The 26,566-nt window shown below is 36.8% G+C and overlaps 1 protein-coding gene and 1 long non-coding RNA gene across 22 annotated transcripts in view; one reads left to right on the forward strand and one right to left on the reverse strand.

Annotated features, from left to right (window-relative positions):
* The window catches only part of DMD (dystrophin), a 2,312,475-nt gene that overhangs the window by 356,854 nt on the left and 1,929,055 nt on the right, over positions 1–26,566 (reverse strand). For all 21 annotated transcript variants that reach the window (XM_054251383.2, XM_035288503.3, XM_054251382.2 and 18 more), the window contains 2 exons: positions 13,457–13,577; positions 12,570–12,838 (listed from right to left, as the gene is read on the reverse strand). In XM_054251383.2, coding sequence (XP_054107358.2) covers positions 12,570–12,838; positions 13,457–13,577 — 390 coding nt within the window. The remainder of the gene's footprint in view (positions 1–12,569; positions 12,839–13,456; positions 13,578–26,566) is intronic.
* Positions 1–26,566, forward strand: part of LOC118150505 (uncharacterized) — a 31,149-nt gene that overhangs the window by 1,433 nt on the left and 3,150 nt on the right. The window contains exons 2-3 of the long non-coding RNA XR_004738603.3: positions 8,702–8,780; positions 14,262–14,359. This is a non-coding gene — a long non-coding RNA (uncharacterized LOC118150505). The remainder of the gene's footprint in view (positions 1–8,701; positions 8,781–14,261; positions 14,360–26,566) is intronic.

Genomic DNA, 26,566 nt, shown 5'->3' on the forward strand with positions numbered 1-26,566 from the left:
ACTGTTCTAAAGCCTTTTTGTATCTTTAAGCAAAGTTCACTCAGTCATTATCTTATTTATGAAAGTAAAAGCAGAAGGATGTTTCCTTTACTAAATAAATGGCTTTATGCTTTCGATGTGGAAGGCATTTCATAACAGTCAAGAAAGGAAGCGTTGTGAACGCCATCAACCCATTTCCTCCCACCCACTGTTTTAAATCGTTTGTTTGGTTCCAATGTATACTACACTTACATAAGTTGTTTATGAAGAGCCAAATTAATAGTCTTTGCAATTGTTTTTGTTGGAATTTGGAGAGCTGACAAATGAATTAGTAGAAAATGGCAATTCTACATGAATTAGCTTTTAAGTCTCCCTAAGAGGCTGATGCAGAACTTAATAAGAGACTTATTAGGAGAAGTAGGACAACTTAATTCAGATTGACTATAGACTTCGGTGAAGACAGCTGGGGTTCAAATGAAACTGAAAAAGAACTTATATGCACTTCAAAGTATGTTAAGCAGATGCCTGAAACAATTACTCCACTCTGCCTTTTTCAGAAGTTTCAAAGGCGGGATGGGAATAGCATGGTAAACGAAGGTTCTATTTGCCTAAGTTGAGGTAGGGGCTTTTAAAACACACAAAGCGCTAAAATCAGATGCTTTGGGAGAAGAAAGTGATTTGACATTGTTGTCCTAAGTAATTTGCTTTTAGCTTTATAAACAAAGCAGGAGATGAGAGGGAATACATGGTAACTAAGTAATGAGCTCTCCTGGCAACACTAACTTACAATTAATTTTACATTGAACAAATAATTTGGTCAGGATGTTTTAAAATTATACTCTAAGTTCTTGGATACATGTGCAGAACATGCAGGTTTGTTACATAGGCATACACATGCCATGGTGGTTTGCCGTGTCATCACCGTCAACCCGTCATCTACATTTGGTACTTCTCCTAAAGCTATCCCTCCCCTAGCCCCCGCAACCCCCAAGAGGCCAGAGTGTGTGATGTTCTCCTCCCTGTGTCCATCTGTTCTCATTGTTCAATTCCCACTTATGAGTGAGAACATGCCGTATTTGGTTCTCTGTTCCTATGTTAGTTTGCTGAGAATGATGGTTTCTAGCTTCATCCATGTCCCTGCAAAGGACATGAGCTCATTCTTTTTATGGCTGCATAGTATTCCATGGCATATATGTGCCACATTTTCTTTATCCAGTCTATCATTGATGGGCATTTGGGTTGGTTCCAAGTCTTTGCTATTGTGAACAGTGCTACAATATACATATGTGTGCATGTGTATGTATAGTAGAATGATTTATAATCCTTTGCGCATATACCCAGTAATGGGATTGCTGGATCAAATGGTATTTCTGGTTCTAGATCCTTGAGGAATTGTTACATTGTGTTGCACCATGGTTGAACTGATTTACACTCCCACCGACAGTGTAAAAGCATTCCTTTTTCTCCACATTCTCTCCGGCATTTGTCTCCAGATTTTTTCATTGCCATTCTAACTGACGTGAGATGGTATCTCATTGTGGCTTTGATTTGTATTTCTCTAATGATCAGTGACGAGGAACTTTTTTTTTCATATGTTTGATGGCTGCATAAATACCTTCTTTTGAGAATTGTCTGTTCATATCCTTTTCCCACTTTTTGATGGGGTTGTTTTTTTCTTGTAAATTTGTTTAACTTCCTTGTAGACTCTGGATATTAGCCCTTTGTCAGATGGATAGACTGCAAACATTTTCTCTCATTCTGTAAGTTGCCCATTCACTCTGATGATAGTTTCACTTGCTGTGCAGAAGCTCTTTAGTTTAATTAGATCCTATTTGTCAATTTTGGCTTTTGTTGCCATTGCTTTTGATGTTTTAGCCATGAAGTGCTTGCCCATGCCTGTGTCCTGAATGGTATTACCTAGGTTTTCTTCCAGGGATTTTATGGTTTTATATTTTAAGTCTTTAATCCATCTTGAGTTAGTTTTTGTATAATGTGTAAGAAAAAGGTTCAGTTTCTGTTTTCTGTATATGGCTAGCCAGTTTTCCCAACACCATTTATTAAATAGGGAATCCTTTCCCCATTGCTTGTTTTTGTCAGGTTTGTCAAAGATCAGATGATTGTAGATGTGTAGCTTTATTTCTGAGGCCTCTCTTCTGTTCCATTGGTCTATATATTTGTTTTTGTACTAGTACCATGCTGTTTTAGTTACTGTAGCCCTGTAGTTTAGTTTGAAGTCAGGTAGCATGCTGCCTCCAGCTTTGTTCTTTTTGCTTAGGATTGTCTTGGCTATATGGGATCATTTTTAGTTCCATATGAAATTTAAAGTAGTTTTTTCTAATTCTGTGAAGAAAGTCAATGTTAGCTTGATGGGGATAGCACTGAATCTATACCTTATTTTGGGCAGTTTTGACATTTTCATGATATTGATTCTTCCTATTAATGAACATGAAATGTTTTTCAATTTGTTTATGTTCTCTCTCATTTCCTTGAGCAGTGGTTTGTAGTTCTCCTTGAAGAGGTCCTTTATATCCCTTGTAAGTTGTATTCCAAGGTATTTTATTCTCTTTGTAGTACTTGTGAATGGGAGTTCACTCATGATTTAGCTCTCTGTTTGTCTATTATTGGTGTATAGGAATGCTTGTGATTTTTCCACATTGATTTTGTATACTGAGACTTTGCTGAAGTTGCTTATCAGCTTAAGGAGATTTTGGGCTAAGATGATGGGGTTTTCTAAAAAGACAATCATGTCATCTGCAAATAGAGACAATTTGACTTTCTTTCTACTTGAATACACTTTATTTCTTTCTCTTGCCTGATTGCACTGGCCAGAACTTCCAATATTATGTTGAATAGGAGTGGTGAAAGAGGGCATCCTTGTCTTGTGCTGGTTTTTAAAGGGAGTGCTTCCAGCTTTTGCCCATTCAGTATGATATTGGCTGTGGGTTTGCCATAAATATCTCTTATTACTTTGAGATATGTTCCATCATTACCTAGTTCATTGTGTGTTTTTAGCATGAAGGGGTTTTGAATTTTATTGAAAGCCTTTCTGCATTGATTAAGACAATTGTGTGGTTTTTGTCACTGGTTCTGTCTATGTGATGGATTATGTTTATTGATTTGCATATGTTGAACCAGCCTTGCATCCCAGGGATGAAGGTGACTTGATCATGGTGGATAAGCTTTTTGATGTGCTGCTGGATTCAGTTTGCCAGTATTTTATTGAAGATTTTCACATTGATGTTCATCAGGGATATTGGCCTAAAATTTTCTTCTTTTGTTGTGTCTCTGCCAGTTTTTGGTATCAGGATGATTCTGGCCTCATAAAATAAGTTAGGGAGGAATACCTCTTTTTTCTATTGTTTGGAATAGTTTCAGAAGCAATAGTGCCAGCTCCTCTTTGTACCTCTGGTAGAATTTGGCCGTAAATCCATCTGGTCCTGGGCTTTTGTTTTCTTTTTTGGTTAGTAGGCTATTAATTACAGCCTCAATTTCATAACTTGATATTGGTCTATTCAGGGATTCGACTTCTTCCTAGTTTAGTCTTGGGAGGTTTTATGTGTCCAGGAATTTATCCATTTCTTCTAGATGTTCTAGTGTATTTGTGTAGAGGTGTTTATAGTACTCTGTGATGGTGGTTTGTATTTCTGTGGATCGGTGGTGATATCCCCTTTATCATTTTTTATTGTGTCTATTTGATTCTTCTCTCTTTTCTTATTCTGGCTAGTGGTCTATCTATTTTGTTAATCTTTTCAAAAAACCAGCTCCTGGATTCATTGATTTTTATGAAGGGTTTTTTTTTGTGTCTCTATCTCCTTCAGTACTGCTCTGATATTAATTATTTATTGTCTTCTGTGAGCATCTGAATTTGTTTGCTCTTGCTTCTTTAGTTCTTTTAATTGTGATGTTAGGGTGTTGATTTTCGATCTTTCTTGCTTTATCCTGTGGGGATTTAGTGTCCCAGAGATTCTGGTATATTGTGTCTTTGTTCTCATTGGTCTCAAAGGAATTATTTATTTCAACCTTAATTGCATTATTTACCTGGTAGTCATTCAGGAGCACGTTGTTCAGTTTCCATGTAGCTGTTTGATTTTGAGTGAGTTTCTTAATCCTGAGTTCTAATTCAATTGCACTGTGGTCTGGGAGACTGTTTGTTATGATTTCCATTCTTTTGCATTATCTGGGGAGGGTTTTCCTTCCGATTATATGGTCAATTTTAGAATAACTATGAGGTGGTGCTGAGAAGACTGTATGTTCTGTTGATTTGGGGTGGACAGTTCTGTAGATGTCTATTAGATCTGCTTGGTCCAGGGCTGAGTTCAAGTTCTGAATATCCTTATTAATTTTCTGTCTCATTAATCTGCCTAATACTGACAGTGAGGTATTAAAGTCTCCCACTATTATTGTGTGATAATAGGGATATCAATAATAGGGATATGTAATAATTCTTTTTGTAGGTCTCTAAGAACTTGCTTTATGAATGTGGGTGCTCCTATATTGTCTGCATTTATACTCAGGATAGTTAGCTCTTCTTGTTGAATTGATCCATTTACCATTATGTAATGCTGTTTTTTGTCTTTTTTGATCTTTGTTGGTTTAAAGTGTGTTTCATCAGAGACTATGATGGCAACCCCTGCTTTTTTTTTACTTTCCATTTGCCCAGTAAATATTCCTCCATCCCTTTGTTTTCAGCCTATTTGTGTCTTTGCATGTGAGCTGGGTCTTCTGAATACAGCACACTGATGGGTCATGACTCTATTCAGTTTGCCAGTCTGTGTTTTAATTGGGGCATTTAGCCCATTTACATTTAAGGTTAATATTGCTATGTATGAATCTGATCCTGTCATTATGATGCTAGCTGGTTATTTTTCCCATTAGTTAATGCAATTTCTTCATAGTGTTGATGGTCTTTACAATTTGGTATGTTTTTGCAGTGTCTGATACTGGTTGTTCCTTTCCATATTTAGTGCTTCCTTCAGGATCTCTTGTAAGGCAGGCCTGATGGTGACCAAATATCTCAGCATTTGCTTATCTGTAAGGGATTTCATTTTATTTCACTTATAAAGCTTAGTTTGGCTGGAAATGAAATTCTAGATTGAAAATTATTTTCTTTAAGAATGTTGAATATTGGCTCCCACTGTCTTCTGGCTTGTAGGAGTTCTGCAGAGAGATCCGCAGTTAGTCTGAGGGGCTTCCCTTTGTGGGTAACCCTACTGTTCTCTTTGGCTGCCCTTAACATTTTTCCTTCATTTCAAACTTGGTGAATCTGATGATTATGTGTCTTGGGGTTGCACTTCTTGAGGAGTATCTTTGTTGTGTTCTGTGTATTTCCAAAATTAGAATGTTGACCTGTCTTGCCAGGTTGGGTAAGTTCTGGATAATATCCTGAAGAATATTTTCCAACTTGGTTCCATTTTCCCTGTCACTTTCAGGTACACCAATCAAATGTAGGTTTAGTCTTTTTACATATTCCGGTATTTCTTGGAGGCTTTGTTTGTTCCTTTTCATTCTTTTTTTTCTAATCTTGTCTTCACACCTTATTTCATTAAGTTGATCGCCAATCTCTGATATCCTTTCTTCTGCTTGATTGATTCAGCTATTGATACTTGTGTATGCTTTACGAAGTTCTCGTGTTGTGTTTTTCAGTCCCATCAGGTCATTTATGTTCTTCTCTAAACTGGTTATTCTGGTTAGCAACTCCTCTACCATTTTATGAAGGTTCTTAGCTTTCTTGCATTGGGATAGAACATGCTCTTTAGCTCAGAGGAGTTTGTTATTACCCACCTTCTGAAGCCTACTTCTGTCAATTTATCAAATTTATTCTCCATTCAGTTTTGTTTCCTTGCTGGTGAGAAGTTGTGATCCTTTGGAAGAGAAGAGACATCTTGGTTTTGGGAATTTTCAGCCTTTTTATACTGTTTTTTCCTCATCTTTGTGGATTTATCTACCTTTGGTCTTTGATGTTGGTGACCTTCAGATGGGGTTTCTGTGTGGACATCCTTTTTGTTGATGTTGATGCTACTCCTTTCTGTTTGTTAGTTTTCATTCTAACAAGCAGGACCCTCTGCTGCAGGTCTGCTGGAGTTTGCTGGAGGTCCACTCCAGTCCCTGTTTGCCTAGATATCACCACTGGAGGCTGCATATCAGCAAAGATTTCTGCCTGTTCCTTCCCCTGGAAGCTTGGTTGCCAGATGCCAGCTGGAGCTCTCTTGTAGGAGGTGTCTGTCAACTCCTGCTGGGAGGTGCCTCCAGTCAGGAGGCATGGGGGTCAGACACCCACTTGAGAATTCAATCTGTCCCTTAACAGAGCTTGCGTGTTGTGTTGGGAAATCTGCTGCTCTCTTCAGAACCAGCAGGCAGGAACGTTTAAGTCTGCAGAAGCTGTGCCCACAGCTGCCCCTTCCCCCAGGTACTTTGTCCCAGGGAGATGGCAGTTTTATCTATAAGCCCTTGACTGGGACTTGTTGGAAATGCAGAAATCACCCACCTCTTTGTTCAGGATTTTATAGATGAATAATTCCTACTTAAGTTGCTGAGCTCTGTTAAAGCCTAGACATTCTACTGAAGAGCTACTGAAAGTAAATATATATATATGAATTCATATAATCCATAATTTTACAATAGCATAAAATTCTTAATACAGTACTGATTTAGAAACCCAGTAACATCTCTTATCACCAGTACATAAATATTCTATTAAAAATATACTATACTTTTAAAGTATGGAGTGACACTTTGTTATAATATGGCTTTTGATAGACATATTTTCAGATATTAAAGGCCAAATCATATGCTTTTAAACATTGCAATGTTTGTAAACTAGATAAAACCCTGGTTACTCCATATAACAGGAATTAGCTTCATATTTAACCCAGGTTTATAAGGGATTAAATATTTTTTCTTTGTTTTTCCTTTTTCATCAAAAGCTTACTTAATACACATAGCATTTGTACAACAATGAAGATGTCCACACAGCAATTAATTTGTAGTTCTTTAACAATGTACAAAATATTAACACATTTTTTCTCTTCCTACTATAGGCAGTACACCTTATTCATTATGAAGGTGTCATTAGTTTATTCAGAGTTGGGAGAGCTTACATGTTTTGAATGATTTTTAGGGTTGCCCTGGTCATGTTGGTTCTGTCTATCCATTCATTCCCTAATTCTATATGAAAAGATAAGTTTTCTTTATATCACCCATATATAAGAAATCAAGTAAGTTGACTTGACTCATATTAATGGGAAGCACAACAAACTTAAAAAAATAAGAAGAAAACTTTAGAACCAGGGTTAAGAAGAGAAAAGTAATAAGGGAAGATAGTTGTATGAACATGGTTGCAAGTGTCTTACTTGCCAAAGCAAAGATGAAATTCTAATACATTATATCACATTTCTCATTATATATTCAGAGGAAATATGCTTGGCTTTCTCAATGTCAAATTCTAAGATAGCATTTCTTTGACAAATTTCTAAAAAAAAACCCAAAGCCACAGGGACTAAGGATGTTAAGCCTAAAAAGATGGATTTGCCAGTTTTCTCCTTAAAATTTTAGATGTGAATGCTGAAGATAAATAAGCATGGCATCATTGCTTCATCAAAATTTCTGGCCAACTATACACATCATTAAATCAATCTCAAGTTGAATGTTAAAAATGTTTAATCAAAACATTTCATTGTAGGAATTTAAAGAAAAAACTCATATAATACCTGCCCTTGACTTTTCACAGTAAGAAATGTAAGTTAAAAGTTTGACAAAAATGCAATATGCTTAACTACATAGATTAGACAAAGTTGCATATTCCAAGATGGCAGCCTGGGAGAGTTACCTACAATATGAAAAACGGTGTTCAGACTCAGTAGGTAAACTAAGGACAGTGAAATATTCCCAGCTCAAGAATGACGTACCACTTTTGGTATAGAGAAACTATGTTTTTATTTTATTTTTTAAATTTTTTATTGTACTTTATGTTCTGGGGTACATGTGCAGAACATTCAGGTTCGTCACATAGGTATACATGCGCCATGGTGGTTGGGTGACCTCTCATCTACATTGGGTATTTCTCCTAATGCTATTACTCCTCTAGCCCTCAATCCCTGATAGTCCCTAGTGTGTGATGTTCCCTCCCTGTTTCCATGTGTTCTCACTGTTCAACTTCCACTTATGAGTGAGCACATGTAGCGTTTAGTTTTCTATTCTTGTGTCAGTTTTCTGAGAGTTATGGGAGAAACCATAGTTTATAGGCTGGGTGTGGTGGCTTGTGCCTGTATTTGCAGCACTTTGGGAGGTCAAGGCAGGCGGATCACCTGAAGTCTGGAGTTTGAGACCAGCCTGGCCAACATGGTGAAACGACATCTTTACTAAAAAATAATAACAAAAAAATTAGCTGGGCATGGTGGCAGGCGCCCACAGTCTCAGCTACTCTGGAGGCTGAGGTGGAGAGTCGCTTGAACCCAGGAGGCGGATGTTGCAGTGAGCCGAGATCACGCCATTGCACTCCAGCCTGGGTAACAACAGCGAAACTCCGTCTCAAAAATAATAATAATAATAATAATTAAGAGAGAGAGAAACTATGGTTTATTAGAATAAAAACAAAACATTACAAAACAACAATCCACAAACTTTCTCACATTGGGATTGTTCTGAAGAACAAAAATTTTGTATCCAGACTATAGGTTTAAAAGTTATTTTACTTTATTAAAGCCTTTATATATTTCACTTACAGATCTATGTGGAGCACCTAGTGATTCAAAGAGATATTCTTATTCCCAATTACAAGGAAAGTAGAATATTTGTCTACTCAAGTAAGTACTGGGGCTATTTTCAGTGAAAGTGAAGTCACTCTCTTGCCCTTAAAATCTTTGATAAGTAGTATAAATCATGAATTTTAAAAGTAAAGAAGCATTTAAAACTTAAAATTTTATTCTACTGTTTTTTCCTATGGAAGCTATGTTTGGAAGGCTGAGATTTTCTTAGTGAGCAATATAGTCAATATTAATATTTTTTCCATTAATATTTTTACCATGTTTATCACCCGAAGATGATCAGCTAGCAATAATGCCATTTCCATAACATCCAGGGACTTAGTCATTGTTGTTTAACCCATTCTTTAAATCCAAAAGGCACATTTGCTAATACAATTATAGAATGCTAAATCTCACAGAAACACATATTACTTAGTCACTGGAATAATAACTTCTTTAACACATAAGATCAGAATGGAGTGAGGTACTATGATAGAGTCTCTAGGGGTGATGAAAATTAACTGATATGGGTATATAAAATGTTTTTCTGGCTAGCTGCCTAGTTATCAGTTTGAAGTTCTCTACAGAATAAAGCCTCTGAGGGCTTAAATTGCTGAGTGGAAAAATGGGAACAGTGGTTTCAAGTACACTTGTTTTTTTCTGAAATAAATTTTAGTTAATAAAATTCACTCCTTGTAAATGACTACCACCAAAGCTTCAGAGTTTCAAACCCAGTGCCAATAAGATGCAATGGAGAAAAATGATTTATTTCCACTGCAAAATTGAAGAAAAGCTACTGAAGGGATATAATATATATGAATTCACGTAATTCATAATTTGAAACATGCATAAAATTCAATATTAGTTCAAAAGCCCAAACAATCACATCTATTATTACCAGTACATAAATATTCAGATAAGTACCATAACTTAAGTGTACATATGTATGAGAAAGATAGATGTGTTTAATTATAAATATACTTTTTTGAAATGTATATTTAATGTTTATATGTTCTGCTATTATTGGGATCAGAATTAGAGTTTTACCAATTAGGGTATGAAAAATGAAGACTGTCTTAACAGATAAGACAAGTAAACTAAAAAGAATACCACAGATAGGACTGGGTGAAGGTCAGCTGATACTTGAATGGTTATGCTTTTAGTTATTTTTGATTATTAAATTATGCCATACATATTCTCTTCTCCATCCACACTCAGTATCTTACAAATGCTCCTGTGTGATAGATATGGCTAAAAATGAATCCCTTATGTCTGCTCTATAGCCTATATATTGAGTAATTTAATTGATTTATTAACTAATTTAGTTCCACTGGGACATTTCCCTAACTTATTTCTCATTTCTGGAGAAGACTGTAAAAAATTAGTCCCTATATTTTTGTATAAAATTAATATATCCAATGCTTTAAAAATACTAGGTAATACATTTCAAAATATTTAGTTTTCCAGTAGACAGCAATGTTAAAGACATGGGGTCATAAAATGTCAGGGTAGAAGGGATTTTAGAAGTATTAGAGTCAAATTTTTAATCTTTTCTTTTTAAAATTTTTACCTACTATTTTAATGAAGAGCTATGCAATTCAACATTAGACCATAGGCTTCATGAAGGCAAAGACCAAGTCTGTTTTTTTTTTTTTAAACTAACTGTGGAACATATTACACAATGGCTCATAAACAGTTCTTGAGTGAATGAATGAGGTACTTAATGAGATTCCTTATATGTTGCTGGCACTGGGCTAGGAGCCCAAAGATGTACAGCATGATCCTTGCTCTTAGCAAACTCACTTTCTTTGGGAGAAAAAAAATGCATAAGGAAGTTGCTACAATACATGTGAAATTTAAGTGTGACAATTTAGCATGCTTGGTGATCTATGAGAGTATAACTGTGAGCAGTTTCTTCTGCTTCATGGGACTTGAGGGTTGTAGACACTCAGGAAAAACAACAAAGATAGGTAATATTTGGCCTGGTCCTTGAGAGTTGAATCACAATTCACCAAGTAGAGAAGGTAGAGGGATCCAGACAGAGAATAGCATTTGCAAAGGCAGGCTGTTATATATATATATATACACATACACACACACACACACACACACACACACACACACACACACACACATATATATATATATACACATACATATATATATATGATGGCATATTTAGGAAAAATACAGATATAGGCAGAGTGTATTGAATGGTCTGGAGAATGGGAGCTATGGCTGAGAAGGTAAGCCAGGGATAGGAAGAAAAGGGCCACTTAATCTCCTTATTCATTGGATTTCATTTTCTAGGCAAGCATTCTCCTGCAAGGAGTTTGGATTGGAGTTAGAAGAGGCTAGGTAATGCATGAATATCAGTAAAGAAACCATCCATCCATTAATTCACCAAACGTTTAAAATGCAGTATCTAAGATATGCCAGGCACACTGAGTGGAGAATGGGATTTAAAGATGTATACTGTTATCAGCTAGGTAAAAGATGCTGGGGATGAAAAAGGACATTGGTTAAAAGAGGAGAGAAAAGATAAAAGAGATATTCTCAGGTAACATGAGCAATCATGTGCAGTCAGTGAAAATGCAGAAGGGTTTAAGGATGAACCTAAAGTTTCTAGCCTGGAAAATTTGTTGGATGATGATTCACTAACTGAAATAGGAAACAGGAATAAAAGGTCAGATAGGAGGGGATAGCAGAAGGAAAACCGAAAAACAGGAGAACAAATGAACTTGGTTTCAGAATAGCTGCATTTGTGATTCTAATGCCATATGGGTTTGGAGATCATAAGACAGATGTGGACTAGAGATTTAGATTCATCACCATCCATGCCATCTCAAACAGAGAGGGCTTAAACAATCTAAAGAGAATTAGGCCAAGGTTAAAAATGTGGGCACAACAATATTTGAAAGGTGGGAAGGTGAATACTCTAGAAAAATATTGGAAGAAGATCATGGATGAAACAGTTCCATGAAAGCCAAGGAGGAAGACAGCTTCTAGAATGAAGGTGCTGAGGATGCTGGCAAACATGCTGAGTGCATGAGGGAATTTAACTTCTTTTGAATTTTAATCTAGGAAGACTTTTGTGGTTTTGACAATAGATGAGTAGTTGCTGATTTTAAAATGATGCTCATATGTGTGTGTGTGTGTGTGTGTGTGTGTGTGTGTGTGTATATATATATATATATATATATATATATATAATTTTCTATAGACTACATTTGCCATCTTTGTGCCACAAGGGAATTTAACTTTGGTCTTGTAGACAGTGTTCTTCCAAATATACAATGATTTTCTCTCATGTCTGCAGCGAGTGAATGAAACTTGAAATTCTATTACAAATGTTGCCTTCCAAGGGAAGGGCCACACATTAACAGCTTTATTTCACTGTGCTATAACTTATCCAGGTCATATAATTTAGTTAGCAAAAGGGCCAACACCTAGACTCCTGGCTCTTGATTAGGTGTTTTATTTTTCTATATTCTGATACAAAGTAACACAAGCAGTACACACACACACACACACACACACACACACACACACACACACACAGAGTACTTTAGTTATAATTACTTAATAGCAAAATCAAAATGATTTTTTGCCTTGTAACTTTTTAGTATTTCCTTTCATATAAATGAAGATAGACAGATGATTAGAGCACTGTCTTCTCTTGGAGAAAACACCATGTGAAAGAAGACTGAATTTGTGAAAGACAGACTGATTTCTGTTGCTTAAGGACTCTAGCTTTAACTTTGTGGGACGATCACACTGCACTCAAGTTCAGATTAGAAGCTCTTTTGAATCTCTCAAAGGGCCCTGAAGCAAAGAAGTAGATGGTACCTTGACTTTCTCGAGGTGATCTTGGAGAGAGTCAATGAGGAGATCACCTACGGGCTGCCAGGATCCCTTGATCACCTCAGCTTGGCGCAGCTTGAGGTCCAGCTCATCCGTGGCCTCCTGAAGTTCCTGGAGTCTTTCGAGGGCCTCATCTATTTTTCTCTGCCAGTCAGCGGAGTGCAGGTTCAATTTTTCCCACTCAGTATTGACCTCCTCAGCCTGCTTTCGTAGGAGCCGAGTGACATTCTGGGCTCTCTCTTCAGGAGGCAGCTCTAAATTGGCAATATGACAAAGGTTTAGGCCACATTCATTTTTGTTTTCTTTTTTAAACATTGTAAAAAAGGTCATACTGGAAGAAAGAAAGAGTACAGTTTAACAAGAGGGCAACCTACTGTTTAATGGCTTTTTTATACTTTGGCATAAATTTTGATACAGCACAGGACATCTAAAGTATGTCTTCCTAAGTGAATCTTTTCTACCTTATATCAATCAGATAATTTAAGATTCATTTAAGCTATTGAGGAGAAAAACGTTAGGATGCATACGACAAGCTCTAATTTACTTCAGTCAAGCTCTTAAATGGAAAATTAACTGATAGTCTTTATAACAATAAAATTCCTCCTCGCAGATAACTCTCTTTGTTTATTATTTTCTAGATGTTCCAATAACTGATTGCTAATCTCTTTTAATGTTTATTTATGAATGTGCAGATTTATGCATGGTGGTTTATGAGTCCTTATTTTTTTCAACATCTATGTTTAATTTGAATTGATTCTATTTAACCTAGAAAATATGAGAGCTATCCAGACCCTGGCAGCAAGAATGGATGGGCTGCTCTGTCACCACTGATCCTTCTATCAATATGTTATTATAGTTCCACATTCAATTACCTCTGGGCTCCTGGTAGAGTTTCTCTAGTCCTTCCAAAGGCTGCTCTGTCAGAAATATCCGTACAGTCTCAAGAGTACTCATGATTACAGGTTCTTTAGTTTTCAATTCCCTCTTGAAGGCCTGTGAAATGAGATGAAAAGAAGTGCTTATTTGGCTTGTGGCATTCTTCTCAAAATTAATCCTGGGTGCTCAGAACTTGTTTATGAAACTCCCAGGTCAATTTCTATCTCTTTTACTTATACGCTGATAGTCATAAAGTGATTTTTTTAAAAAAGGCTATATGGGTCTATCTGCTAATGAGGAAAGCACTGTTTTTGTAAAGCTATTCTGGGGAGAAGGGGGGAGCATTCCAGATAGTTAATGCCCTCTCACTGAGATAATATTGCTTTGTTTATGTAACCTGACAGTCGTACCTGAAATCTAGAGCTAAAGTTGTCACGTGTATATTACAAAACTCTAGCATGGCTAAGGAGGACTTAAACGTACCCAAATAATGAATATCAAGAGCATAATGGGAAGCCTTATGGGCCATTTACATGAATTTAGGCTATCTTAAAGTATACAATTAATCCAACTGATCATTACCAGTTAATTCTGTCAAAATATCTGACAAGGTATAAAATAAGTAAGCTAAATGAAAAGTCTCAATACTTTTGAAAAATAACCATTACGTCATCCATTGTGACCTCTTTAAGAATAGTAGAAATGTTTTGAGCTATTAAGGATGTAGGAATTGTGGGCACAAGTTTCTATAAATGAACAGACCTAGAATTAATCTTTAATCTCTAATCTTTCTTTATCCAGGGGATCAAGAGAAAAACAAGAGGAATAGTTCTTGCCTTCAAAAACTTTCTGGAGCCCCCAAAAGGGAGAAACTTATCACTAGAAGCAGAGTGAAAATAGTAAGTTCATACATAATCGAGTGCTAAAAGGATGTGGGGCATACCATGAGCCTAGGATAAACTAACAGATACTCTGACACCACTGAAGAGAGTTAATGACCCAGATTTTTTTGATCTTCAGAAGTGAGGGTATTAATAAAACTATTAAGTGTATGCTACATAAATGCTAACATATCTGTTTAACAATAACAGCAATAATATTTCCCCTGATCTAGGCCTTATTCTTGTAACTTTTTTTCAACTCTGTCTTACTTTTAGCAATGTTGCCGGCCGAATTTAAGCGTTGTTCTGTCACTGGGGAAAAACAAATTAGCAGTATTCTTCCTTGAATGTCAGACACACCATTATGTTACAGAAGTGTTCCAGAGCTGTATTGTATGACACGTTTATTAATAAAATCTTAGTGGTGTTCACCATTCAAAAGAATCCTGAGTCTGACACTTTGCAAAATGATTCATCATCCACAGTTATTTACAATTCAATAGAGAGAAGCAAGTCGTTTGAACCAAAATACTGGAGTTCTGTAAGTGGAGTATTAGGATTCAGCCTATAGATAGGGAGGTAATTTCTGAATAATAGGATATTTCTGTACCCTAAAATCATGCCGGATACGTGAGTTACTTACTCTGATTCCATATAAAGCTGATTCTTCTAATATTTCACTTGAAATCTCTGTGTGTGTTTGTGTGTGTGTACGCATGCATTTGTGTGTGTATGTGTAAACAGCTATTGTATTCTTGTGTTTTTTTCATACTTTTAAGTTTTCCAACTCCAAGTAAATTATCATTTTGCCTAGTTTCCCTGTTTGGACCTGACTGGAGGCAATTGATACTGACATTACTAATTATAAAAATAATAATGGCTACCTCTATTGAATTATTGTGTCAGTGGCTGTACTTGAGACTGGAAATACAAACTTGAATGCAAAACAGCCCTTTCTATTTAGGAACTTTTATATTTAATAGAAGAGTCAAACACATAAATAATTTCAATACAATGCAGACAGTGCTATAGACTTGTGCAGTATGGGGAAGAAAATTGGGGGAAGTCAGTAATCACACAGAATTCAAAAGCATGAACATGACTTATTGAAGGAAGAGTATGCTAGAAAACCTTCCAAGAAGAGGAAAATGCAAGTGTAGAGACACAGGCCATCGTACAGTATGGTATATATCCATATCTCAGGCAGGCCAGTGTTTCTAGAGCATAAAGAAGAAGGATGTCCAAAGATGAAAAAGACAGTATCATTATCTGGAAATATATGATTTTTAAACCAGAATTTGAAGCTCTGCCTTTCTATGATTATATATGGTCTGCTAAGAGGCTTAAGTGTTGCCTTGAAGGTAATCAGGAACGTTTGAACGATGTTAGCCAAGGCAGTGGCACAGGAATACGTATGTTGAAATAGCTCTCCCTGACATAAATACAGAGTACGTAATTGAGAAGAGCAGAAATGGAATAAGACAGTTAATGAGGCAATTGTAAGAATTCAGGACAAGATGATAAGGATCTGACTCAGGGCAATGGTACCAGGAAAAATGACAGGGATAGAATAGGGAAATATTTAGAAATCTGAAGTGTGAAGATCTGGTGACTGAACAGATGCTGGAGAGAAGAGATAAAAAGGGACAAGCAAGACTCTTAGCTTCTAGGTTAAATAGATGAGCAAATGCCAGATGCAAATCAACTACCTTTGAGGAAATAAATTTTCCTGATGTCTCAGTTCACCTACAGAAAGTTCTAGCCTTCTGACGAACTTCCCACAACATGGGGATTAGATCTGTAGCCACTAGTCTAGTTGATTTCTCTGATCCAAGAGGGTCAAATGGTTATAGCTCAGGGTAGGTTCCTCAGCTAAACTCTACATCACTGGAGAGACTGGAGTAGGTATCTCTCTAGGTATTTACATTAGAAAAAATATAAAGCGCAGACCTTGGAAACATGTCTAGATTGTGAATCGTGAGACTCATAGGGCTAGCTGGTTTTTGGAGAAGCTGGAGTTAGTACTCAGGCCCATTATGCTTCCACAGAGAACCTTTCAGAAGGAGAGAGAGATAGTGGCCTCCTTCTTCTTTATAAGCAGAGGGAAAGGATTTTTCTTAGTCTGTCACCTATGGAGTATCTAGCCACTCAAGTGGGAAAATGTTTCATCGACATTCATCATGTTGCACTGGAGGGAAGTCATTGGGCAAAGGAAAGGTGCAGCAACAATGTTTACCATAAGGTAATTAAATGAAATGTGCCTATGATCTAGGATACCTCATGCTCATTCAGGATAAAATTATTAAAGAGTAATATTAAAAATGTAACATGATAGTATGTGTCTGGGGGTGTTCTGTGCATGGGGAACAGAGTAAGGGAGTGTGATATACTCAGCTAGGAAAGCCAACATTCCTTTCACAAGGAAATAATAAAGTCTGAGGTTTGAGGAGAAGAAAAAAGATTTAGGAGTCATTTTCTCATTCAGCTAATATATATTGAGTGCCTACATATCAAAATTTAATGGGAAATCCGAGGAACAGGATGTTTTGAGAGACCGAAAAGGAAGAAATAGGTGGAGATTTTAGGGGAAATGAGGAGTGTAGAAATTTCAAGGAGAGAGTGAGAGTTTTGAGAGGAAGAGAGTGACCAAGCATATCCAATGAAACATAGAAGTAAAGCAAGATCAGCATTGCAGAGGGAACGCTAGGTGTGGTTAGAGCAATTTCAGTGGAGGGCAGGAGTCCCAGAATTGGTGTAGCTGAGGAACGAGTGGAAGAAGGAGTAGGGGAGTAGATATTTCAAGTGAAAATTGCATATTCAGTTTTTTTTCTGAGAAGGAAAAGAGGAAGACAGGACAGGGGGACAGAGAAGATAACAAGACACAGGGATAAGAAGTTCTTTTTAGCACAGGAATGGTTTGAACCGAGAGTGAAAGATGGAAGCTAGCAGTAGGGTAACCAGCCAGCTTGGTTTGCCCAGCAATGAGGTTTTAGGATGATAGACTTTTGATGTTAAAAACAGGATAGTCTCAGGAAAATTGGACAGTCCCAAGGAAACCAGGAAAGTTGGTCACTCTAACAGAGAAAGATATATGTTATGACCTTGACAGAGGAAGGTGAAGATAATTGTTGGAACAAGGTCTGTAAAATAAGGAAATGGATCTTAAAGGTCTCATCAAACTTAGAAAGTCCAAGGCACTATTTGATGATACAATTCCATTGTTAAAACTGTACAGTGAATAATTCAAAGCTAAGGACCATCCATTATGAGAGACCACTCGTTTGACTGCCGAGTTGTTGCCAAGGACTTAGATCCACCACAGCTGCACAGTTCATTTCTTAAACATGAGTCACTGAGGATTAAAATGAGGCTAAAGAAAAGACAAAGAAAGTTCTGTTACTACAAAGACATAAGCGCCATTATTTTCACATTGTTGCCTGAAATTAAGGAAAGAAAGTGGATGGAAGAGAGGATTAAGTGATTGTATCTTTAGAATGTCAAAAGATTCAGATAAAATACAAAAGGATAAAACTCCCACAAAAAGACAGAAATAGTTGGTTCAAGGAGATCAGAAGGAAAAACTATAAATAATAATATGTAATTTTAAACATGGTTATATGTAAGATCCTCCTTCATTTAGTCACTTAACAAACTTCAAGCAACTACCATGTATCAGACATTGCTCTAGGCAATGAACATCAGTGGTCTTTGTAGCATGGAGCTTAAAACAAATGGCTTTAGATAGTAAAAAAGCAAGGTAGAATCTACATTAAAATAACAGAAAATCAATCTTTTAATATCTAATAACTTGTCATAAACTGCATGTTGTAGTATAGTTTATTGCATTTAAAAAAAAAGAAAAAATGAAGACAGTGTGGCGATTCCTCAAAGACCTAGAAATAGAAATAGTTTGACCCAGCAATCCCATTATTGGGTATATACCTAAAGGATTATAAATCGTTCTATAATAAAGACATATGTACACATCTGTTCATTGTGGTACTGTTTACAATAGCAAAGACATGGAACCAACCCAAATGCCCATCGATGATAGACTGGACAAGGAAAATGTGGCACATATACACCATGGAATACTATGCAGCCATAAAAAACGATGAGTTTGTGTCCTTCATAGGGACATGGATGAATCTGGAAACCATCATTCTCAGCAAACTGACACCAGAACAGAAAATCAAACACCACATGTTCTCACTCATAGGTGGGTGTTGAACAATGAGAACACATGGACACAGGGAGGGGAGCATCACACACTGGGGTCTGTTGAGGGGGCTAGGGGAGGGACAGAAGGGGGTGGGGAGGTTGGAGAGGGATAACACGGGGAGAAATGCCAGATATAGGTGACAGGGGGATGGAGGCAGCAAACCACAACAATCCTGCATGATCTGCACATGTACCCCAGAACCTAAAGTATAATTTAAAAAAAAAGAAAAATGAAGACTTTTTTTTTTTTTAAAAAAGACAAACCAGAATATTTAATGTCAAGGGCTTTGATTTTATTAGGAGTCTTGTCTCCCAAAAAGGCCTGTTTGAATGAGGTTTGAGAAAATATATACTCATATATACTGATTTTATCATATAAATTTTGGTTACTATTTTAAATCAGAGAAGTCAGTTCACTTATGTGATGAGGAGAAAAGGTATCAGACATAGAGATCTTCTCCCACATGCATACAGAATATGTGTTTACAATATTTAGATGTTAGCATTCAAACGTTAATTACTTCCTGAATCTCTTGAACAGATAAAATAATCTTAGTTAAAACAATCCTCTTCCCCATACCTTTCTTTTCACCTTTCCAAGACAGCCAGACACAAGGGTCCAAAATAGTGATATGGGAGAATTAGAAGCAATACCGAAGACTTAGAGCAACTCTATGTAAATAAAATAATATATGTCATGCAAATTAGAAAGTGTTAGAAATACTACATGGAGAATTTTCCTTTAGCTTAAGGTTCACAAAATAGATTTACGTGAAGTATGCTACTACACTATTATAGCGATAATAAATTTCAAGGTAAGTCTACTTATTATTAAGTACAATCTGGTAGATTGTACTTAAAACGCCTTAATTACTGGGCAACTGGATGACTGTTACTCACTAATTTGTTCATTCAAAAACTATTCATTTTGAACCTATTATATATAAAGTTAGGGAAGATGTAGAGACTTAATCTTTGTCATCAGCCTCCCAAAGTGCTGGGAATCAATAGTTTGGTTGAGGAGGTATATTTGAGGTGTATACTTTCTTTAAGAATGTTTCACCCATGCAAATTGAAATACAGATAAGTTAGTGTTTACCTAAGGCCATCAGTTAATTACACACTTAGAATCTGAATCTTGCAACTCTAAATTGACGCTGAAAGTGAGTGATAACAAAAAGTAAAAGTTCCCTGACTTGTAATAATTTGGAAGCCACGTAAGTGGAAAATCCTAATAGCCATGGAAGAAATCAGAAACCTAAAAAACACCTGAAAGTAATAGAGAAGAAACAGGTTATTGATTATATTTTTAAATTTTTTTTTGAGACGGAGTCTCACTCTGTTACCCAGTCTGGAGTGCAATGGTGTGATTTCAGCTCACTGTAACCTCCACCTTTTGGGTTGAAGTGATTCTCCTGCCTCAGCCTTCTGAGTAGCTGGTACTACAGGCACGTGCCACCATGCCCTGCTAAGTTTTGTAGTTTTAGTAGAGACGGAGTTTTAGCATGTTGGGCAAGCTGGTCTTGAACTCCTGACCTCAGGTGATCTGCTTGCCTTAGCCTCCCAAAATGCTGGGATTACAAGCATGAGCCACCACACACAGCCATTGATGATTTTTTTCTGCCTCTCTTGCTTCTTGCTTATATTACAAGCTAATAGTGCCATAAATAGAAGTAGCTCAGAACCATGTGTGGAGGGATGAAAAGTAAGATACTGATTTGCTTCATGAGAGGGACAAGATGAGAACTCTGGGCACAGGTAATGACATTACAGGGAGAAAATCTATCTTGCTTTCTCCTGGAGACAGTGGATTTATGATCATATTACTGTGGATGTGAGTAAAAGCCCATACTTTTCAAAACACAGATGTCTTTCAATAGTATGGAGTTTGCCTAGAGCTGAATTTTACCTGTACTCATGTTGAAGTGGTAAATTTGTGTTTTTCAGAATAAAACCTGATGGAATATTACAAATACTACCAATATTTGTAAGCAGAACTTCCCAGAATCATCCTAGGAGGCAGACTGAAGTGGTGAAAAGAGCACTGTTCTAAGTGGCAGGAGCCTTTGGCTTCAAGCCTGGGCTGGGCTAGAACCTGGCTGCAGTGATCTAGAGAAGGTGATAAACTCTTCCTGCTCCTCTCTGTTCTCGTTTGTAAAATGTGGGGATTTGCTAAAACCTCATCTAAGTTCTAACATCCAGTTCTCATATACTATAACCAATTTGTTAAGATCATTAATGAGCCACAGGCCTGTTCTATGGTGGCAGTTTGAGAGTCTCTGCTAAGCATTATTATTGATGCTTAAAAACCATAGCCATAGCTAGCCATGTAGTAAATACTCAATAAACATTGCTAACTAAAATACAGAACACCCTAGTAAAATACAAAAAATTAGCTGGACGTGGTGGCATGTACCTGTAGTCCAGCTACTCAGAAGGCTGAGGCAGAGGAATCGCTTGAACCCAGGAGATGGAGATTGCAGTAAGCCAAAATTGTGCCACTGCACTCTAGCCTGGTGACAGAGCAAGACTCCGTCTCAAAAAAAAAAAAAAAAATACAGAACATCCAGCTAAAAAACCAGAGTGTGCTATGTGTAGGCCAAGTTGATTTAGATGCAAAACAGGCTTGCAGGTGAAAGCCTGGACTCATGAATCATAAGAGAAAAAAAGTAATGGTGTAAACTGGGAAAAACGAACAGATCTTATTCTAGGTCTACTCATGTTCCAGATCCAAAGCTGAGGAGTCACTGCTGAGTTACTGGGTGGAATTTTCTTAAGAGGTGGTCCTATTAGCATTGCCTTCTTCAACCTAGTGATTTCTTAAAGGAGATTTTCACGTCCAAACACTCATAAGTTCCATGGTTTGAACTGCTGCTTGGGGCTTTTCCTGTAGTCTGCAGGATTAGGTAGGAGATGAGAGGACATAGACTCTGAAGTGTAGGATGATCCAACAGTTTTGCTCATTCAACAAATGGTTACTGAGCAGGCATAGAACAAGACATTGACATAGTCATATCTGTAACTTGATCTGTATTTAATAGTTTTGTCATCCTATATCATCATTCTCATTCCTGTATTATTTCTACCTTTTTTTTTTTGAGACGGAGTTTCGCTCTTGTTACCCAGGCTGGAGTGCAATGGCGCGATCTCAGCTCACCGCAACCTCCGCCTCCTGGGTTCAGGCAATTCTCCTGCCTCAGCCTCCCGAGTAGCTGGGATTATAGGCACGTGCCACCATGCCCAGCTAAGTTTTTGTATTTTTAGTAGAGACGGGGTTTCACCATGTTGACCAAGATGGTCTCGATCTCTTGACCTCGTGATCCACCCACCTCGGCCTCCCAAAGTGCTGGGATTACAGGCTTGAGCCACTGCGCCCTATATATGTCTCCTATATTGATTCTATGTCTGTAAAGAAAGTTGCTGAATATATTCAGACGCCAAAAGGACTTTCTTCCTTTAAAGAGCCACCATATTTATTGAGTCTCAAAAACATAAAAAATATTTTACTAAATGCTCACTTAGGGACAAGCAATGCTCAATTCACTTAAAAGTGAGGCCTTGGAAAAGGGCAAGGAATCCAGGAATCTGCAGGGCAGGGTTGCAAGAATATTGCCCCCAAGAATCTAAAGCAAATTCATAGGGGTTCACGGAAGAAAAACATTTGAAGAAAGAGGCAATGGAGCAAACAACAAAAAGAGAAATTTCCCTTAACATTCATTTGAGAGAGCTAGTATTACAGAAGTTATAAACATGGGTATCTGGGCTATAATGAAAAGGCCATATTCATCTTTTCTTATTGAGATAAGAACACTTAATATGAACTTTATCCTGTTAACACATTTTCAAGTGCAGAAATCAGTACTGTTAACTACAGGCACAATATTATAGAGCAGATCTCGAGAGCTTTTTCATCTTGCATAACTGAAACTTTATATCTATTGAGCAACAACTCCCCCCCACAACATCTGACACCATTTCTCTACTCTCTGCTTCTATCAGTTCAACTACGTAATCATCTAAATAAGAAGAAAAAAAGTTCCATCTTATTTTCACCCCACTTCTGAATAAAAGTGAAGATAAGGAATTGAAGTATTAGATACATCCAGCCCTTGTTTCAGACAGTCAACAACATGAACAATATTAATTTATACATGAAATTGAATAAATTTGACATAAAATGGAAAAGTAAATGAACATATTTCAGGCCTGAAATTATTTTTTTGAAATCGAATCACATTCAGTGAAAAAACATTTTTGAGTGTTTAAGGGGAAAATGTGTTTAACAAACTCTGTGTTGAGATTTATTTTTCTGGAAGTCTTTGAAAACAAAAATTGGATTCTCTGAGATCAAGGGCATGGGCTAGAACAATCCAGCCTGCTTGCAGGTCTGTGATACTATGGAGGAATAGTTCAGTGCGCACACAGCATCTTCAACAGCTGTTTGACTCTCAATTCTAAGGCTGGGCTGCTTCCAACAATCACTGGGGAAGTTACTTCCTACTGACAATAATGTTGTTAAGTTCTGAGCTGACCTTGAGGGATCACTGGTAAAAACTCAATCTGTTCCCATGACCATTTAGTGAATTAGGTCTTAGGTCATTGATCCTAAACTTTAAGTTTTGGAAATTACTTTTGAAATGATAGCAAAAATGAATGGATTATTAGAAAAACCTGTGACAAATTAATTTGTATGCATTCTCAAGAGACTGAGCCAAAATTTGAGACTGTCAAGTGTAAGTGGTAAATAATTTCTGAATCATACCATTTGTGTGTGTCTATCAACGTAATTCAAAAATGGAACCCTGATTTGTTTTAAGCACATCCCCTCAAACATGATAATTCCAAAGTCTTCCTCAGATGGCAACATCATTATTTTATTTGTTCAAGCCATAGACCTCAGAATTACCCTTGACTTTTTGCTTCCTCTCACGTGCCACATTCTATTATCTTAAGTGCTATCAATTCTACCTTTAAAATATATCTTGTATCAAATAATTATTCACCATATCTATCATTTCCACTCTAGTCCAAGTAATCATTTCCTTCTGAGATGACTTCACCTACCTCCTAACTTTTTCTGTGTCTTCAGATTTGCTCTTTTTATAGTCAATTCTCCATATCAGCAAGAGTCAACTTCTAACCACATAAATCAGATCACATCATCCCTGCTGAGAGCCTTCCAGTGATATCTCATTATACACAGAATAAAATCCACCTCCAAACTATGGCCTGCAAGACCATTCATTATCTGGCCTTTCCGTCTTTCTAGAACCTATCACTGTCTACTGATCTTACTACCCCTGAGATACATAGCCCATCTTGCTATTTCTGCAACACTCTAAACCTGTTCTTACATTATAGGCTTTTGGATTTGGTGCTTCTTCTGTTTAGAATCCTTTTCATTCAAGGATTTTGTGGTACCTTGGCTCACTCACTCACTCACACAGGTTTTGTTTGTTTGTTTGAGACAGGGTCTCACTCTGTCACCCAGGCTGGCATGCAGTGGCACAATCTCAGTTCACTGCAACCTCTGTCTCTCGGGTTCAAGCAATTCTCATACCTCAGCCTCCTGAGTAGCTGGGAGTATAGGTGCACACCACCACGCCTGGCCAATTTGTGGTAGACATGGGATTTCACTATGTTGCGTAGGCTGGTCTCAAACTCTTGACGTCCAGGGATCTGCCTGCTACAGCCTCCCAAAGGGATGGGATCAGGCATGAGCCACCGTGCTCAGCCTCACACAAGTCTTTACCCAGAATAACCTCCTCACATAGGCCAGTACTCCTCAGTCTTTCTCTATTCATGTTTTGTTTATTTTCTCTTCATAGCACTTACTACATGACATAACTTCATGTATTAACTTAGTGGTTTACTATGTATTTCTGCCACTAAAAATCTAAATATCCATAGGGGCAGAGACTCATTTTGTTCACTAACATATCCTTAACACAGAGTAGACTCTTCATAAATAAATGTCCTGAAATAATCAATATATATTCTAGGAATCTGTGTTATGGCATAATTTTTCCTAAAATAATTTATTTTTGGGGGAAAAGGGAAGAGCACAGAAAAAGATCAAGGAATCATTTGTGATTAAATGTATAATGTGTATAAAAGTACGTTGTAAAGGCAAAACACTATACAGATACTATTTAAAAGAGTATTTGTCAAGATATCAAAATATTAGAGAGAAGACTTTGGTAGAGAAGTCAGTTTGTGAATTATTCACATCTCATCTTGCTACAGTCGGTAAAGAAAAGCAGCAATTCCTAGATGACTCAGTTCTTCAGTTTTGATGATAAAGCTAGTTTTCAGAAGACTTAGACTTAGTTTTCAGAAGACTCAAATGCCTAGAAATGCAGTTCTAAAAATAAGTTTTAAGTCATTTCTATTCAGCATCCCTAAATATGACTGCATAGGATATCAACCTTATACAAAAATGATGAAGAATAGATCAAAAAGATGTCTATTTCCTCCAACACGGCTAAAAAGACATCTTAGAGTAGATATAACTAACAGTCAAGTTGTTTAGAAACTTCAAGAGGCCAGGTCATTGAATGCTAGAAAGAATCACTCTACCCCAACTTTTTGTTGTTTTTCAGAGGTGATAGGGAACAACACATTTTTCTTAACACAGAGCTGACTTAAATCTTAACATTCACAAATGGCACCCAAAGATATTTTCTATTTCTGCAAAAAGAAAACAAAGAAAACTCATCAAGCTAATATACATACTAAAATGTATCCCATGTAAGCAGGCCAGCATTGATAACAGAATTAGCTTAAATACATGTATAATCTACAACATGATTTCAGGATAATTTTACTGAATTTCTAAGCCTCTCTCTCCCTTTGTGGTGACTCCTGAGAAAATCGAACATGCATAATATATGACCTGACAAACGAACAAGTAAACTACTTTATTCAAGCCTTTTCATTTGTCAACAGCATCCAAGCAATAATGGTTTTCTGTCCACTCTTTTAATAATGTATGTATTGATTACTGCCATCTAAATCTTAACCAGAAAATCTCAGGAAGCTTTGAAGGTGTCCTTAATGTTCTCTAGGGAAGGGATTATAGAGATTTTTTTAATTGAAAGATGAAAATCTAGTGACAAATAATTTCATCAGTAAAAATGCAAACAAAAAGTCATTACCTACACTGTTCTTATAATCAAGATCTCATCTCCATTTGCATTTGGAGTAGGAGGATGGGAATTGAATAAGCTGATATTTTACTGCAGTTCTCCTTAGAAATTCCCCACTATGATTTGCTCCTTTAAAACTCTCTCTAGGTTAATCACAGGATTAGACAAGTAATAAATATCACTTTAGTGACTGCTCAAGTAAAACAAAGGAAGTCAGTTTTAAAAATATATCTGGACCAGAATAATATACACTAATTGAAAACGAGTCAGTCTAGTGAGGCAAGTAATGAGGAACTGTAAAAGCCAGGATAATGTATTCAAAAGATATAAAAATTGGTCAGTTTATATTTGCTAAGGCACATTTGAGCTTTAATTATTTATAACACTTCACTGCATCTGCAGCATTATTTTATTAATTAGTCTTGAGAGCCATTCAGTTGCAGGTGTTGTGCTGCCCAGCTGGTCTGGGGAACACAGATCTCCTCCCATGTGTGTGAAAATTGCTTTGAGGAATGAGACTATAGTCCACAAACACCTCTGTGGAGTATCTTGGAATTTACCTACAGAAGAACCATCTCTCTCTCCATCACAGCAATTGATATTGACTTCATATTTTCCCTACAAGAAAAGAGTACAAGACATGGAATATTTTGCTACAAAATGTTATCACTAATCTGAAATGATACCAAAAAAATAAAAATTACCTGTTTTATAAACATCCTGATTTATAGAATATAAAAGTGAACATGAAAAATACTTGATTGTAGTTTCGACTGTTGACATTTTAAGGGAATTTGTATCCCCATAAAAAGCAACAGCAAAGGGCATTAATAATTTACAATAGACAGTAAGCAGA

The sequence above is a fragment of the Callithrix jacchus genome, chromosome X, assembly GCF_049354715.1.
Source record: "Callithrix jacchus isolate 240 chromosome X, calJac240_pri, whole genome shotgun sequence".
NCBI classification, from domain to species: Eukaryota; Metazoa; Chordata; class Mammalia; order Primates; family Cebidae; genus Callithrix; species Callithrix jacchus.